This window comes from Alligator sinensis, unplaced genomic scaffold (assembly GCF_000455745.1).
Source record: "Alligator sinensis unplaced genomic scaffold, ASM45574v1 scaffold150_1, whole genome shotgun sequence".
Classification (NCBI taxonomy): Eukaryota; Metazoa; Chordata; order Crocodylia; family Alligatoridae; genus Alligator; species Alligator sinensis.
In genome coordinates, this window is record NW_005841840.1 from 5,278,758 (window position 1) to 5,296,587 (window position 17,830).

Below are 17,830 nucleotides of genomic sequence, written 5' to 3' on the forward strand. Positions count from 1 at the left end.
AGGCTGCCCTGGATTTCTGTGGTCAGCCAGGGAAGCCTCCTGGCCCCTTTCCCTCTTTTACCCCACATGGGGATCGTCTCGCTTTAGTGGATGGGGTGCTTTTATGGGATGCTTTAGTCACGAATGATCCTGCCTTGAGGAACGGGTTAGACTAGGTGTATGTCCACACATGTAGGCATGTATGCGTACAGCAGCTCAAATATCCGTGGCATAAATTTGTGTTGGAGATTTGTGCTTCAGCACATGTGCCTGAACACGCACTTTGGTGTGGGCAAATGGTGCCACTTATGCCACTTCTCAGCTCCTCACGGATCTTCAGTCCCAGTAGTATAAAAACCTGCCTTGGTGAGCAGCTCAGGGCTGCTTGCCCTCAGGAGCTTCTGAGGCCCTGCCAGTTGGTATCTGCGGACTCTAGCCCCTTGTGTCAGATGGACTGCTGAAGCAGCCCTAACCAGAGTGGCCCCTGCATCCTCTACCCACGTAGCAGTCTGGCAGTGGGGGCTGCTGGCTGTGACCTACTGCCATCTGCAACAGCATCTGCCCCCTTGGACCTGTGGCCCTATGGCTGTGTGCCTGCCAGACCCAGATGGGGACCACATGGCCACCTGGGCTGTGGTATGGGCACTGTAGCAGAGCCTCCTGCAGCTCTGAGCCAGCTGCTGATGGCCTGCTGCTGCTGCAGGTGGTGGGGCTGTGTGCTGTGTGGGGGGAGGAGGCAGGGGACCCACCACTCCCATACAGTCCCCCGTACCTTTTTAGTTCTCCCCCCACCATCCACCCACAAACTCCACACCCACAAACCCCCCCACAATCCACCCACACTCTCCCCCAACGCCCACAGTCCCCACCCAACCTTCAGCTGATGGCCTGCTGCTGCTGCAGGTGGTGGGGCTGTGTGCTGTGTGGGGGGAGGAGGCAGGGGACCCACCACTCCCATACAGTCCCCCGTACCTTTTTAGTTCTCCCCCCACCATCCACCCACAAACTCCACACCCACAAACCCCCCCACAATCCACCCACACTCTCCCCCAACGCCCACAGTCCCCACCCAACCTTCAGATTCCCCCCATCCACACACTGCCACCCCCATGTCCCTGCTTACTGGGGACAGAGCCAGGGTCCCAGCCACTGCTGCCAGCCTTGCCCTGCTTCTATTTGCTCCAGCATGCTGAGGTAGCGTGCTGGAGCAGCAGGAGCATGTGGCAGGCATAGAGGCACTCTGGCTGAACGCTAGAGCATTTCTTTAGAGGGCCCAGCCTCTGGTTGCTTCAGGGCACACTCCAGGAGCATGCTTGGTGCCTCTCTTTTCTGGCATGTTTGAGGTTTTTTTGTCTTTTTTCTTGATACCAAAAAAAAAAAAAATGCTGCATATGATATATCAGAATCCCATCATATGCAGCACTTTCATTTTAGTAGTTCTAGTCAAGTGTTATACTTGGAGATGCCTCTGCTTTTCCTGTTGGCCATTCACAAAGAATTACTCTCTCAAACTCTGGTAAAGTTGGGTCATTTCTGTGTTTCTCCTTTGAGCTTGTAAAACATTTTTTTCCAGAAATGGGTAACACTTGAGTCATATTTACTTCAAACACCTCTTCCTACAGCTCCTTGTTTTTGCTATTTATAGGTGGTATTGAAACCAGTCCATTGTAAGAAGTTTTTTTTTTTTAAGACCATCCTGTGTTTCATTTTTAATGAGTACTTTTGCGTTTTCGTGATTTTCTGAAGCATAAGCTTCGTTTTTTCCTTGATGATTTATCAAATTTAGCTTTCAACAGTTATGGCCTGTTTTGTATGCACTGATTGCTGCCCCATAAGCCTATTCATGAAACCATTCAGTCTCTAGTGGTTCTTTTTCAGTTGAAGTGCAATGTTGCTATAGTCAATGCTTTAGAAGTTCATGCTGCTACATAGTCATTTTGCAGAAGAACAGCCTTCTATTCTCATACGTACAAGAACACTTAAATATTAGAAATATTATTCTTTTAAAGATTTCAGTAGTGGTACTTCTGGACATCTTTCTTTTAAGTGTGTAGTGTTCTTTTAAGTGGGCAGTGTGTAATGTTTTGATTGTGAGAACATTTTTAAGCAAGTCCAAATTCATGGAACAATTACATTTATAGATGAAAGTCCTCCTTCAGAAGGCGTCCTAGATACGTTTCAATTGCCTCAATATTTTTTCATCAGTCCTTGGTATTGAATATGTATCTTATTTGATTTATGAGTATCCAATTCAGGCCCTGTTGTCATTTTGTTCCTGTTTAGTTTAAGGTTTTGTACCTTAGCGCACATTATTAGTTTCTCCTCTTACCAATTTTTATCTTAAACATTACTGATCATCAACTGTTATATCTATTCTATTTAGAATACCTCCAGCAAGTCGTGGCAGGCGAGTTTTGGGGTCCCCCTTGATACCAGTCGGGGTAGACTTCGGGGCGCATCAGCAAAGCCCGGGTGGGCGAGATCTGGGGCCCAGGCGAAAGCGGTGCATGATCTCCTGGTCGAGCGGCGGCGGGTACACAAGGAAAATCTATAACTTTGTTATAATTTTTCATGTATAGAATCTAATTATTGGAGGATTGTATTTAATGCATCTCCCCACTGTTGCAGTGGGAAAGCAGTTGCAGGGATGTGTTGCAGGGCACTAAGGTGCCTGCTTCTTTAAGAGCAGAAACTGCCTAGGGAGAGGGCCCTAAGAGCCAGACAGAAGCCCACAGGTGCAGGTTGCTATGGCAACAGGCTAACGAGTAAATTAGCCTGCACCTGCACCTGGTCAGCTGACCAGAAGGGGCAGGGCCGTGGGTGTATATATAAACCCCAGGGGTTGGGACTAGAGGCTAGTTCTCTGTCAGCTGCTAAGGGGGAAGGAGCTCTCAGAGAAGAAGCTCACCAGAGAGGCTTGACTGCCTGTTCTACTCTGGGTAGGGTTAAGGGACTCCAGGAGCTCACCAGATACCCTGGCCTACAAGGCACTTAGTGCTGGGGGAAGTTTGATTTTTTTTTTTTTTTTTTTTTAAATTTAATTTAATTTAATTTAATTTTTTTTTAAAGGGACAGAGTACACCCTGAACTCCTTGTATTAGGTTATAGCCCAGGGGCTTATACTTTATTTGCTGTTTATACACCGGTGGATTGGGCTGAGGCTATTGGGGAAGGAGGAAGCCTCATTGGGGGCCCACTATGGTGTGGGAACCCCAGCGCCAGAGAAGGGTGCAGTGACAAGGGGGTGAGCAGAGCCTGGCGCCAGTGCGGGGCGCAGAGACAGGGCTGCAGAGAGCCTGGTGAGGACAAGAGATGGAGTTTTATAGCAAGGCCCCAGGAGAGTCAATGTTTAAATACCATCTGTGAGGCTTGGGGCATGGTAAAGGAGTGGTTTTGGAGCCACGCATCTAGCCCTTAAGGCTGAGGGTGTCCTGTGAGACACCTGTTTTGAAGCAGGACCCAGAAGGGCTCTAAGAACCCATGGGGTTCAGTGGGGTCTATCAAGACCGTGTCCTGAATACAAGCTCAAGGGCAGCTTCCTGATTTTATTAGAATTACCAGCAAGACACGGCAGGCAAGAAGGAGGGTGGCTGTGGGACAGGATTGGCATGGTCAAGGAGCCCTAGGAGTATCACGGCCATCCCTGGGGACCCCATGCTGTGACAGGATGTCAAGTGGTAGGGAACCTAGGCATCCTGACGGCTCCCCTTGCCTCTCATACATTGTCCCCCGATGCTTGTCTCCTGCCCCACTACCCCACCTGCCCCGCCCCCCAGTGCTTCCATCTGCTAGTGCTTGCTTGGCCCCCAGCACCTTGCCATCTCCAATGCCTGTGCCACCTCCCCTTGCCCCCCTATGGTGCCTGTACCCCCTGGCACATGACTTTCCACCATTTAACTCCCCTCTTGCCTGCCCCCCCCACCTGCTGCTGCTTACCCTCAGTCACATGGTGGTTCCAGCCTCCACCCAAATTGGCAGCAGGGATTGTGGCTGCAGTGGCAGCAGTTTTAGCCCCAGCCTTAGGGAGCTGGAGCAGCTGCCTGCTCCTCCCCCTCTGCTTTGCATTTGAATCCAAGATGAGGGACTTTTCCTGGGTATCCGACTCTTAGATGCTTCACCACAACAATGCACCCACCCAGTCAGTACAGCTTGTGAAGCAATTTTTAGCCAAACACTGTATCCCACAAGTGCTGCAGCCTCTATATTCACCTGATATGGCCCCATGCAACGTTTTTCTTTTCCCTCAAATAAAGAAAACCTTGAAAGGAAGTACATTTTTGTGATGTGGAAACCACAAAACAAAATGCAACTGAGCAGCTTTTAGAGATTTCACAAATTGCTTATCAGAGGTGCTTCCAACAATGGCAGAAATGTTGAGAGAAGTGTGTGGCTGAAGAAGGAGCATACTTCAAAGGAGATTAAGCTGAACCCCCTGTAAATAAAATATTTTGTTTCCTACAGCATTAATCTTGATGCTTTTTGAACAGACCTCGTATATATTAGCAATGTTTCATTTTAATTATGGAAAAATGTGGTGTTTGGGTTAATCCAAAAATTGAGGATTTTTTTTTTAATTGGTGAAAACTAGGATCCATGGTGATTAGTCTGCAGTTGTAGTCTCCTTTAGTATATTCCAGTGAAATCATGAAGCTTTCCTGTACTTGTGAGTTTGGCACAGGAGGCAGAATGGAGGACTTCAGCCTCTCAGATTTCTTTGCAATCTCACTTGTTTCCAGAAAATTTGTAACTGTTATGATCAACTTCTCCATTTCTGTGACAGATTGTCTCTGAGGCTGAGGGATTCATTTACTCTGTTTTTCCAAAACTTAAGTTTTTTCTAATGCCCTCTAGTACAAAAAACACTGGTGACGGGCAAATCTTTATTTCCTGGCCACAGTTATCTAACAGATAAGAATAATTTTTAACTAGTTTATAATCTTCAGATACTACCTTTAACTTTATTTTCTAGTGCAACTTTAAGACTTCATCTGATTAGTTTAAAGTTTCAAATTACTTCATAGACTTAAGTGGTTTTTAGGCGGGTGCAATTTGCACTTGAGAGAGTGAATTGGTGGGTGGCTTTTTGGCACTCTAGATTTGGGAGGAAAAATTTTGCTTCAGGATGTTACAGCCTTTTTCAGTCAGTTCATCTGTAGTGGGTGAATCATGATGATTTCTGCAGTAGGTATGGTTTGGCTATTGAAAGGGGTGCCATACAACAGACTGTTTTACCAGCTTAACTAAAACCTACATTGCCTTCAATGTTTGTTTCATTTAGTGGTTCAGACATCTTGTACTGTGCACTCATTTTGGTAGTAGACGGCATATTTACCCTTGGATAACCAGGTTCAAGCTGAGTGATATTCAGTTGAGTAGTTCTATCAAATTTGATGTAATTACTCATGTGAATAAGTGCTCTTCAGCATAAGTATTTGCAATTTGTCCTATTTACAAAGAGACTGTATAGCTCCGGTATTCATAATGGGCTGTTTTTATTAGGTGATTTAGCAGTGGTCCCTCCATATCAAAATAGAGTTACTTTGACATAATAGCATGGAAAAGCTTGCTTTGCCCTTGTATCTATTCTGTGGATAAACAAATGAGTCCATTTCTGAGACCTGACAGTCTGGCACCTTTTTTGTGATTTATTTGCATACCACACGCCATTTTTTCTTCTTGAAAGTTAGCCCTTTAAAGTTGTGGTGAGTGTCTCAAGGAAGAAAACTGATTTCCCCACTGGGATGGAGGCATGGGGACACTGGAGTGGCTGCTAGGGGCTGGCTCTGTGCTGAGCTCCCAGTTGTACAGAGGAGGGGCAGAGTCCACTCAGAAGCGCATCTCCTCTTGTTGTGAAGCTTAAGATACAGGGTGATACACTTGGGGAGCAGACTTCTCCCCTCCTCCATGGCCAGCATTCAGCCGTGGTGAACCCACGCTCTGACAGCTAAGGTTGTAGAAAACCTTTTTTCTTCATTCTGCCTTCCCAAAACAAGATGCACGTTGTATTTGGGGGTGCGTGGCATGTAAATAAATATGGTACTAGGGCTGTCTGCCTACACTGCTTTTGAGACCCTCTTGAGGATGCTGCTGAAGACCATGCCCTTCCCGTCTCCTTCTGCGCTATGGCTAGGTACAGACAGTCAAAAGGCCAGAGGCTGAATTGATTCAGTCTTTGCAGGTTAGTCTAAACTGCACAGACTAAATTGAAAGAGATGTGAACAGGCATTTACCATTCATTGAGTAAATGCACCCACATGCCTGCAGTGGATCAGGCCAGAAGCTTGGGGGTACTAGAGCACGGCTCTCTGACTGTGTGTTCACTTCCTTGTCCTGCTGCCTCCAAGGTCTCTGGGATTTGCAGTCCAGAATTACATCAGCAGGACTCTGCAGGGTTGCTTATCACTTCCTCTTTTTGCTTCCAGGTGCCTCTGGGATTTGTAGTCCACAGTTGCAGCCAGCTGTAAGTTTGAGTGTTTGAGTGGAGGAAGGGGTGTTTAACCTCCTTCCCTGGCCCCAGACCCTAGCCGGGGTTGGCCTGAGGTGGGGCAGTTCCCCCTGCCCTGCAAACTGGGCTGCATCCCCAGCCAGGCTTTCCCCCCCCCCCCATCACTTTGTCAGCCAGCCCTTGCTGCTGCAGCTTGGGAGCAGAGGGGCGGGGCCAGCCCTGCTCTCTGGAGCAGACAGCGTAGCACAGCCCGGGCCGGGGCTGAAAAGCATGCTGGGGGTGGGGGTGGGGGTGGGCTGTGATTGAACCTGAACCAGGAAGGGTTCTGGAACAGAAGTTTCATAAACTGGTTTGACTCATACCAGTTAAGTCTGATACTACTGTAACCTGGGTGGTACTCCAAGATGTAGCCCTTCTCCAGTTGAAGGGATCAGAGCAGGTGCACAAGTGCTGTGGGAGGTGTAGAGACCCTCCTTGCCCCTATAGAGCAGAGCCAGATCAGTAATGGGGACTTAACCATATACCTTTTAATGAGAGAACAGTACTGGGAACATAACAAGTATAAACCAGGTCGTATAGGGGACACTACAATGCCCCAAGGGGGCAGGATTCAATAAAGGTTAGACACTTACAATCATAGACATATTCATCCAGTTGACACAAACAGCAGAACAAACAATACTGGTGGGTGAAATATAAAAGGCACAAAATACAAAACAAATAACAAGAAATATAGGGCCTAGGTACCTGGATGGGGGGCGGAAAGAGGGAAAACACAACGACCCCTTTCCACTGCAATAAGCATTTCTCCCTGTCACTTCACTCACCCTAAGTCACCCCAACTGGGACGTGAACTCAGATCTCCCACATGGTCAGAAACTCTACCACACAGCCACCAGTGCTGGTATTGTGCCAAGCTGCTAGGGGTCTTGACCTTCCTGGAGCCCCTGCCTCACATCGAGCTTCCTGGTCTCTTACTGGAGGAGCCGGAAGCAGAGCTGGGAACCTCTCAGGTTGCTGCTCAGATTCTTGCTGGAGCTGGTGAGCCTTTCCTGCTGGCCACAGCCTCTCATAGGGGATCCTGGAGGCCAGCAGGGAGCCTCTCCTGCCGGTTGCATGCCACGATGCTGAGGGTCCAACTGCTTCCTGCAGGTCCCACTCCTTCAGGGTCTTCTGGGGCAACTGCTCTCACCCCGCTGGCCCAGTTCTTTGCCAGCTCTTTGAAACTCCTTCCTTGTGGTCCCTCACTGGTCTCCTCTGAGTCAGCTGCGCTGTCCCTTTTACTCCCCTCCAGGTGACCCTAGGGGCCAATCAGGGGACATGGAGGGTGAGTCTCTGGGGCCTGATTGGTGAGGAAAGGGAATCCCAAGACCTCCAATCATCTTTTACCTTTTCAAAACCCCCTGGGCCAAACCACTACCAGCTAGCCCATCGCACTATATTCAACCAGATTTATCTTAAACCAGTTTCAGCCATTTGAAACTGGGTTATGTACACTGAGCTTTGGTCCTGTTACAGGTTTAAACCAGTTTCTGATTACTTAAACCGGTTGATATGTAACTTCTGTCCCTAGCCTAAATGTGCCAAACCCAGAAACAAGGCAATAAAAGTTGCTTTGAGTTTTCCCCCATGCTGCTGCTCTCAAGATCTGTCTCCTGTGGCCCTTGGAAGAGGTGGCAGTGTCATTCTGGGAGTGACTTCATCTAATTTCTGATTTTGATGCATGTGACGTGGGAATGCTTTTCTGATATACCAGGGCAGTGGTGCAGGCATACCGTAAGTTCCCATAAACTTCTTGTGATCTTTCAAAATGTTGTATTTCCGCATGATATACAAAGATGGCCTGAAAGTGTGTGTGTGTTACTGAGAAGTGTCGGGAATATTAAAATATTGTACAAATGGGATTATAGGGTGTGGTTGCCTGTGATTTAGTATGGAGCTGGACACAGGATGTGCTTCCAGTCTTGCATCCTGTATTCCAATGAAACAATGAAACAGTCCAGTGCCTCTGAGCTTGGCACATGAGGTAGAATGGAAGACTTCACCCTCTCAGATGTCTCTTCAATCTTCTGGACTCATTAGAGGTCTTGGTTATGGTTTATGAAGTTTTATAAACTCCCAACGGAAGGAACAGGCTTTGATTTTTACCAAATATATTTCTTCTCCCAAGCATTTCTCAGGTCTTATGTTTCATATAATCATAGAAAAGTAAGGCTGGAACAAACTCTAGGCAGTCATCCAGTCTAACTTCCTGTTCAGTGCAGGAACATCTTTATCAAAGCTGTCCTAGACAAGTGCTGGTGTAACGTATTTGTTACGGACTATGGAGTTCCCCCAGGGCCCCTGATTTCTTCCCACTCTCACACTGTTTGTCTCATGGAATAGACTGTTTACCCTGGGATGGCTTCTTGTTTCTGTAAGTCTCAGCAAAACTTTCCCTTACAGCATACTCCACAAGCTACTGTGCAAAATTTTTGCTTCTCCCTCCATCCGTCCCTTCATAGAAGAGGCACACCTGGAATGTCACTTGTTCTGAGATCACACTTCACTCCAGGCAATCAGTAAGGCAATTGGATAGCAAAAGATTTATTACATAGAAGAAAAAAGTTGACCATGTAGTTTAGAGGCATAATAAAAACAACAGATAGAATTTATCACCACCCTCTTTCCTGTCTATAATGCGGTTCTTCAGGGATCAGCCTTTCTGATGACCGGGGATCCTGGCTTTCTCCAATTAAAAAAAACAAACAAAAACCAAACCCCAATCTCCCAATATCCCACATTTTTCCATGATCAAAATGAAATCTATCTATCTATCTATCTATCTATGGTGTTTCATTTTAATCATGGAAAAATGTGCATTTGGGGTTACTTTTTAAATCCGAAAATCAAAGAAAGTCCTTACTAACTGTTTGTTTAAGAATTTCATGGTAGATTTTTTTCCCCCAAAAGATGACATGAATTTCTAGTTTGAGCAGTAACATTCAGCCTACATAAATTAGTTCAGAGTCTGAACTAAACGGTAAACATTGGATTTCAATGTTTTTTAACTTGCCTTTCCTTGTGTAACTTTGCTGTGTCCTGTTAAAGCTGCCTTTTCTTTCCATCTCAGAATTGGCTGTGTCAGCAGTGACTGAGATGAGGCATATTTTTAAATAGCTGAAGTGCTTATGAAAGATGCTATGTAAATATTATAATTTACCTTCAAAAGGTAATGAAAACATAAAAATACAAGAAAAACTGTGGTTTAAAATGTCTGCTATTTAAATGTAAAACTCTTGAGGGTTGAGAAGTATATGAGAATATAGGCATATGGATTCCTTGTTTATTTACTTTTTTTCAAAAGTCAATAGTAATACTATATTTTTTGCATATAACATACCCAGAATATGACATGTACCTTGTTTTTTGAATGCAGAATGAAGGAAAAAAGATCTCTCCTTGTAGCAACTGCATAGCACCAGCTAGGGAGCTGAGCCTGCTCATTGGCCTCTCTCTGGATGATGTGCAGTTACTTTCATTTTTGCTTGGCAGATGCTTAAATGCCAGAAACTGCTGTTGTTGTATTTTCCTTGCTTACAATGTGTGTCCCAATTTCTAGCAGCCATTTTTTGGAAAACCTTCTTCTGAATGTGACTGAAGGTGATACAGATAGAACAGAGCAGCACTTTTCACACACACTGTTTAGGTTCTTCTGCTTTTGCAATATTCACTTAATCTCACAATAAAATTTGCCAGTTGGGATCCCAGTACAGTGGTTCTCTACTTTGGTTTATGATAGTGGATTCCCTTTTAGGAGTAGTATGGGTAGGGTGACCACCTTTTCAAAATGGAAAGGTGGGACACACGCCCACCTCTCCCCTTCACCCCACCACTTTCGCCAGCTGCACAATCAGAGAACTGAGTGGAGCAGGAGTGAATGTGGTCTGCCTGCTGTGGGCTCAGGGCTCTCTGCCCTGCTGCCCTCCCCTGTGAACCCTGTATCAGCTGTGCACCCCCTGCCTACCCAGCAGTTATGGTAATAAGCTGATGGAGACTAGGTTTAGGTTAGAGATCAGAAGGCAATATTTTACAGTTAGGGTGGCCAAAATCTGGAACCAACTTCCCAGGGAAGTGGTCCTCACCCCTACCTTGGGCAAATTCAAGAGGAGGTTGGATGATCACCTGTCTGGGGTCTTGTGTACCCAGCATTCATTCCTGCCTGTGGCAGGGGGTCAGGCTAGATGATCTGTTCAGGTCCCTCCTGACCCTAGCTACTATGAAACTCCACGCCGCTGCCGCTGCTACCAGGCACGCAGGGGGTAGCTCACCATGGTGGTCCAGGGCTCCCAGTGGGAGGGCACTTGGGTGGGGACCCCTGAGCCTGCAGCAAGCAGGCTGCATCTGCCCCTACCCTGTGCACAAATACGGGGGGGGGGCACCTGCCCCCCATAGGAGCTGCCCCTACCCTGTGCACAAATACGGGGGGGGGGGGCACATGCCCCCACTAGGAGTGTGCGCAGCGGCAGGGTGCTGTACTCCCACCCTCCAGATCAGCCTCCCATGGCTCTGTCCCATTCCCTCCCAGCCCCTACACTATTCCCTCCATTACTGTGGGGGCCTCAGTCTACCCCCCACCATGCTACTTCCTTGCCCCATAGACTTACCTGCAGGGAGCTGCTCTCCATGCTGCCTGGCTGTATTCCCAGCCACTTGGATGTGTGTGGGCACGCACATACATGTGGCACCCCTTGCCCCCACTCCCAAACAGCCCCAAGTAGCCCTTTGCAGGCTGGAACACTGCCGGCCTGAAAGGGGAAACCTGCCATTTCCCCTGGTGAACGGAAAACCTGGATCCCTGTACGATGCTGCAAATCCAGGACAAATGCTGTCCAGGAGTCATGAGGTTCCCATTTTGGGACTGTCCGTCCCAATTAGGGATGGGTGGTCATCCTAAGAGGGAGTTAGAAAGGTTGGCTGATGGCTGTAGTGTAGTTGCTGCACAGCTAAGCATGGAAAGACAGATTGATGTTTCTCAGTAAAATGAGATCTTAAGTTTGTTCCTATGGGTTTTTGTTTCCACCCCCCCTACCCCCCATGTTTTTCTTTTGTTTTTTGCTTTTCTCTCTACTGAGGTTCTCTCCAGGCTGTGAACAGCCATTAAAACTAGGCTACTTTAGCTGTAGCTGCTAATTTTAAAGTCCCTATGGCAACAGTTCTAAACTAGCAGATCTAAGGATGAGATTGTGATAAGCTTAATCTTATTAATGGCATTGAATTCAAATCATCCCATTGATATAAATTGGATTATTGGTGGAGTAAGGTATTGCAAGGTTGTCACAATCTGACCAGGAGGGAGCCGGAGCTTTTGCTCTGAGTAAAGTGGCGTAGCAGTGGTTGACTGGGAGCATGTCTACACGAGATGCTTGATGAGCAGAAGACTGATTCTACTGTGCATTAGCATGGTGGGCAAAGCCTGTGCAAATGAGCTAATACTCAGTAGATTTAATGTAACGTGCAGTAGCCTCCCAAAAAAATGTTCATCTGCACTAATGCGCAGTAACGCCTATTACGACGCATTTAGTACCTGTTATTACAGGTATTAAACTTAATGCGCCATAATTATGGCACACTAATGAATATTTAGATGCAACCTGGGACTAGTTGGTAGAGCAGATCAGAGATTTTTCTTTCTGAGTTCCCAGAGGAACTCGGGAGACAATATCAAATGGAAACGTGAAGAGCTTGCTTATTCTGAGAGAGATTGCTTCGTATGTTTATCCTGTTTTTTTGGATTTGTTTTAGTCTGATCATTAAGTTGGGGGAGGGGGGGTTGTTTTGTTTTGGATGCTTTTTTGGTTGTCCAGTTTGCTTTACAATTTGTGGGAAACCCTTCCTGCCGTATTGCCTGTGCCCCCACAGACTTACCTGGAGGGATCTGTGGGAGCTGCTCTCCACCGCTGCTTGGCTACCATGTGCATATGCATAGCACGTGCACGTGGCGCCCCTGCCTCTGCTCATCCTCCCTCACTCCACCTTAGCCCAAGCAGCTCCTTGCAGGTTGGAACCTGCTGTTTCCCGTGATTTTCTCCTTTAAAGGAGGAAACTGCGTTTTTCCGTATTCAATGGAAAACCTGGATCCCTGCTGATTAATTATGTCTAAAGGGTAATGTCTGCCAGAGGCCTCAATGTTATATTAAAGGCAAGTAGTTGATGAAATAGTTGTTTAACAGGAATGAACCAATTGCTTCATCTTTGTTTCGTTTTGGACCTGGATGTTTAAAAATGAGGATCTACCAATGCTTTCATCATTTAGGGGTCTTCATTTAATTTTCTGATAAACTGGAAAGGAACAAAGGAATATACATTATGAAGACACAGATTACTCTGAACTGCTTGTTTTGGCCCAAAAGTCTGCTGTACCTACTTCATTCAACACTAAGCTTGGAAGCATTTTAAAATCTGAACATTTAATGAGATTACTGTACTTAATAACAATAATTAATACTGGGATATGCATAAGTTTCATGTCACTAATTTCTATCATTAATAAGTGTTCTCTGTATATGTTATGGAAGTTTTTTGTTATGCCACAGTAGATGAACTGAAATAAAATGTTATTTATTTTATTCCTTTGCAGAAATGTGTAACAGAAGAATGTTTCTTTTTTGAGCGCTTGGAATCCAACAACTACAACACTTACCGGTCACGGAAATATTCTGATTGGTATGTGGCACTGAAAAGAACTGGGCAATACAAACTCGGATCTAAAACTGGACCAGGACAGAAAGCTATCCTTTTTCTTCCCATGTCTGCTAAGAGCTGATTTCAATGGCAGATTCCAAAGTTTATGCCAGAACACAGTAAAGATGTCGATTTCCTCATTATTCCGAAAGTAGAAAAATGTGAGCAAGTATTTCCTGAAAAATTATCTACTTTTGCAAATATTTAACTATATTAAATAAAAGTTTATATAATGTAACCTTTAAATTACTGTATGTTCTGAAACTATTGTGCCATATGTGTTGGGGGGAAGCATCTGGAAAATGCATAGAAATTTCAAGTTCGGCATTATGTCTGTTTTCCACCTGATATCTAATTAGAGTTACTATATTTGCTTTATATTAGCTTTACAGTGTAAAGGAAAATTTAAAACCATGCACACTTACAGGAATATTTACTATGTAAAATATATAATTTTTATCACATAGCTTACTAAAAATAATTGAAATTCAGCCTGAAAACAGTTCATTAATAATTTTAATGTGGTACAAGCACACCCAAATTTTAGAAGATTGTTATGTATTTAATTTAATAAATGTGAAGCTTCTTATAATCCTCCCATGTCCTTATAAGACTCTGGTAGCTCCCTGTAGTACAATTTATAGACTAGGCCTGTATAAACAGCTGAAAATTCTTTCATAGTTATATCAATCTTATCAAACCCTTCCCTGTATCCATAAAGTAACAATTTAGCTATGCTGCTGGTGATGGGGGTAGCATCTTTCGTCTTGGCAAGCTCATCAAGGTCCATCCATTCACACCTCAGGCACTCCTGCTGGCAGAAGCTGATGTTGAATGAGGAAGGCTCCAGGCGACAGATGATATACATATCTGACTTCCCAAAGGCTCCAGGGTGTCTGTGTTGCTGTCTTATGCTTAGGATGGACTTGAATTCTGACTTGATGCCAGTCTCTTCAAAAACTTCTCGAACTGCTGTGTCTCCTAGGTAGAGAGAAAATTCTTATAGCACATGTAAGAGCAGACTTTCAAAATCTTTTTGTAATCTTAAAAGGTTTCCAACAGCATTATCTCTATTGCTAACAAGGTTTTGAGAATGCAAAGGCTATACAATCCAACATCAGAGTAAGTGCAGTTTTTATCCTTTGAACAGAACCAGTTGCTGCAGGCTATTTTGTTTCCGTGTATATTGTATCAAATGATTTATGTAGCTAACTTTCCTCAATATTGTACAAGTAATATACACTTCTAAAATGGATACTCAAATGGTTGCAGAGAACAAAGATATTTGTGTTTGGATAAAAGCATCCTTTTATCCTAAAAATGTATGTGTTAATTTCAAACCTTCAAAAGGCAGATGTTCCTTTTGTATCTAAGCATTTGCACCTCTGTCTGACTGTGAGAGCAAATGAACTGGTTTAGAAGCAGAAGTTCATAATATATCTTCCAGGTGTAAAGTCTGGCAACAGATTTTACTCTCACAAAAATGATAGTGATCGTTAGTCCTTCTGAAAATTTGCCTTAAATGTCTTTTAATATAATTAAAAAGGTGGAGTCTATCAATGGATAGGGAATGTCCCTTGGTAGCTCCTCTTAATGTTGAATATATAATCCCTGTGTACACTGATTAGTGAGAAATGAATATTATTTCTCCTTGAAAAAATCTATAAAAGTTCACTAAAAACAGTAACCATGTTAGAGAAGTTAATGAAATTGCCTGGGCACATGAGTAAACTCTGAATAAATGAATGAATACGTGAATTAGTGCACATGAACAAACTTTGGAGCTTGTTGATCCAGAGGTTTTTGCTCCTGGATGCACCATTTGAATGTGTGCCTGGGAAAAATTAACTCTGGAGCAGTCCGATCTGGAATTTATCGATATGCAGCATATGGAGCCCAGTTGGAGCAGCCTCAGCTGGCAAGGGGCTTAGGAGCCAGCCTGCCATCCTGGGGCTGCTCCAACTAAGCTCAGTATGCTGTGAAGAGGCTGGCTGGGGCATGAGTGTGCTCCAGTCCTGGGCTAGCCAGCAGGCAACCCCTGCACTGAAGCACCCTTGTGCCCAGCCAGCCAGGTCAGCATCTACACATGTGCTGCTGTGCACAAAATAACTTCCTAGCAAGGTAGTAGTTGTAAATACAGTATTTGAAGTATTTGTACTCTGCAGTAAATACAAGTTCTACCCTGCTGTGGAGTGTATTAGCTTCCTGTGCCCTAATAGAGGCGTATGTGTAGATGCTGAGACGTTTACTGCGGAGCTAATTAGCCAGCTCTGTAGTAAAATGTCTCATGTAGACGCACCCCCTATGTGCTTAAAATTAGAACTCTTGAGTTAGGGCCTAAGTAGCTAATGATTATCATGGTAACACACAATTATTGTGTATTTACCTCCAGAACTTTTACTAACCAAATTCTGAAGAGTTGTTTTTGAACAGCAGCTAGACAGATCTGATATCCCAGGCATTTAGGAAAATTATGCAGTTGTAGCTCATTCATAATAAATTCTTCTTGCCTAGAGTATTTTTTATGACAAATTGTAAGGGCTGTTGAATGCTCATGGCTATTTTGTAAGGCTATTTGCTGCAGTTAATTACACTACTACCAAGGCTGTATTATTCAGAAGTGAATTAGAAGACTGGTTTACGTTTAAGGGAAAATTACATGCATAAGATCCGTATGTGATTTCCTTCTCTACAAACCACTAATCTAAAAAATCAGAAGTACGTGAGATAGATACATGGGGTTTATTTTAAAATGACTGGAATTAATTTCAGGACATCCAGTAAGCAGTATCCCTAGTAGCATGTTCTGTCCTTATCCTGCAAAGACTTATACATGTATATCTTTTAGGTACATACAGGACATAACTAGGGCAGGGTGCCTGGGGTAACTGCCTTGAGTGCCAACTGGGGTGCATGTGGGGGGGAGAGGGGCAGCTGCTGCCAACAGCCACATGACCACAACAGCAATTGTGCCAGCAGTGCAGCGGCAACCAAAAGTTGCCACTGCCCCTGTGCCCCAGGCACCTGGCTGTGTCTCTACGCTGCTGAGTACATGAATAGCTCAGAAGAATTCAAATAGATTTACTTGCATGACTGAAGTTGAACACGTGTGTAAGCATTTTTAAGGTCAAGGGTCAATGTTGTAGAAATGTGGACTGTCTGAGGAACATTTGATACACTGGTGATGTTTTCTTGCAATTCTAAACGATTACATAGTTACTCTAATTTGGAAAAAGCTCTTTTGTCAGCTTGGTAGTAGTGTCTACAGCTGTAAGAGAGAGATGGTTTTGGTAAATGCTCTTGGATCCTGCAGGCTAGAAGTACAGCTAGGCAGAGAATACTGCAGTGAATGCTGCACTGCTCAAAGAAGTCCCATCCAGTTGTTTTTTGGTTAGAAAAGTTGTACTCAAGCAAATTCCTAAGTGTGTGTGTGTGTGTGTGTGGCCCTACAGTACAGATGTGGGAGGAAAGTAGTAAAACTTTGGAAATGTGGAGTAAAACAGGAATGTGGAGGGAAACCATCATTCTAAGAAAGATAATTACTTGACAAGGAATTCTAATTTAGGCTTGAGCTTTGCTTTGAAAAGTGCCTTATTGTATTTGCCTTTTAAGAAGAACTATTTAGGGTTCATATTTCAAAAACATGCAAAAACAAAAAATGGGTGTGCAACCTAGTCCTTAATTTGTACACAAAGGTATTGCAGTTGCTCACAAAAATTGGTACATGTGCATAAAAATGGTCAGTCATGCATTTGTTTGGTTAATCGTCTGATCTGTAAGCACTCTACATTGCACCTTTACATTTTTTTAAAGTTGGGTCCTTAAATGTTTGTGAGTTTATAAGGCTTAATGTAAACAATGAAAAATGAAGTTCTGCTCTGTTATATTTTATGCTGCATTAATTTATATATCTTTTAAATATCAAGATGTTATATAGTTTATTTTCTAATGCTGATTTCAGTAGTATATTATGTAATAGTGTCTTAAAGGGAACTTTAAGGAATATATGTTTTGAGAATGTAGGAAGTTAGACTAGTGGTCCATTTAGCCCAGTATTTTCTCAGACCGTGGCAAATAGTACTTGCTTCAGAGGTAGAGTATATGAACAGGGAATGTCTAGAATAATCTATCTTCTGTCATACTCTCTAAATCATCAACCATTATTGGTTTTAGGGATATCAGAATATCCCTAAACAGATATCATTACTGTTATATTCAATAGCTCTCAGTAAACATGTCCTCCATGAATTTGTCTAATCACTCTTTGAACCTAGTTTAAACTGTTTTCCCATTCTTTTTCTCTGGTTATTTATTTGCTGGCACCGCTAAACAACACCTACAGCTTCACCTATTTTAGAGGGACACTGCTCACAGAGATACTGTGTACAGTATTTTTACACTGAAGCTGTTGCTAATGCTGGCAATATTTTTCCCATCTGTTGTGTAATAATTCATAATACATAATCCATAGTGTACAGCCTTACACCCTTTCCTCTCCATTTTTGTTTAACTAGTAATGGACAGATACCCCAAAGCACAGAGTATATAATCATAGCATCCTGTACTCTTCTGCAAACATAAATATATCTTAGATAAATAAACCTCCATTTCACAAAATTTATACATGTTTGAAACATCAACTAAATATGAAGATCAATTTTGTAGCAAATATACAGGGAAAGA

At 43.9% G+C, this 17,830-nt stretch overlaps 2 protein-coding genes across 2 annotated transcripts in view; one reads left to right on the forward strand and one right to left on the reverse strand.

Moving 5' to 3' along the window:
- The window catches only part of FGF2 (fibroblast growth factor 2), a gene marked incomplete at its 5' end in the record, with an annotated part of 85,214 nt that extends 71,212 nt beyond the window's left edge, over positions 1–14,002 (forward strand). Inside the window, 2 exons of the mRNA XM_006015624.3 lie at positions 13,044–13,308; positions 13,869–14,002. Coding sequence (XP_006015686.2) covers positions 13,044–13,229 — 186 coding nt within the window. The remainder of the gene's footprint in view (positions 1–13,043; positions 13,309–13,868) is intronic.
- NUDT6 (nudix hydrolase 6) overlaps positions 13,646–17,830 on the reverse strand; it is a 23,982-nt gene continuing 19,797 nt past the window's right edge. Inside the window, exon 5 of the mRNA XM_025204756.1 lies at positions 13,646–14,128. Within this exon, the coding sequence (XP_025060541.1) occupies positions 13,734–14,128 (395 nt within the window). The 3' untranslated portion in view covers positions 13,646–13,733. The remainder of the gene's footprint in view (positions 14,129–17,830) is intronic.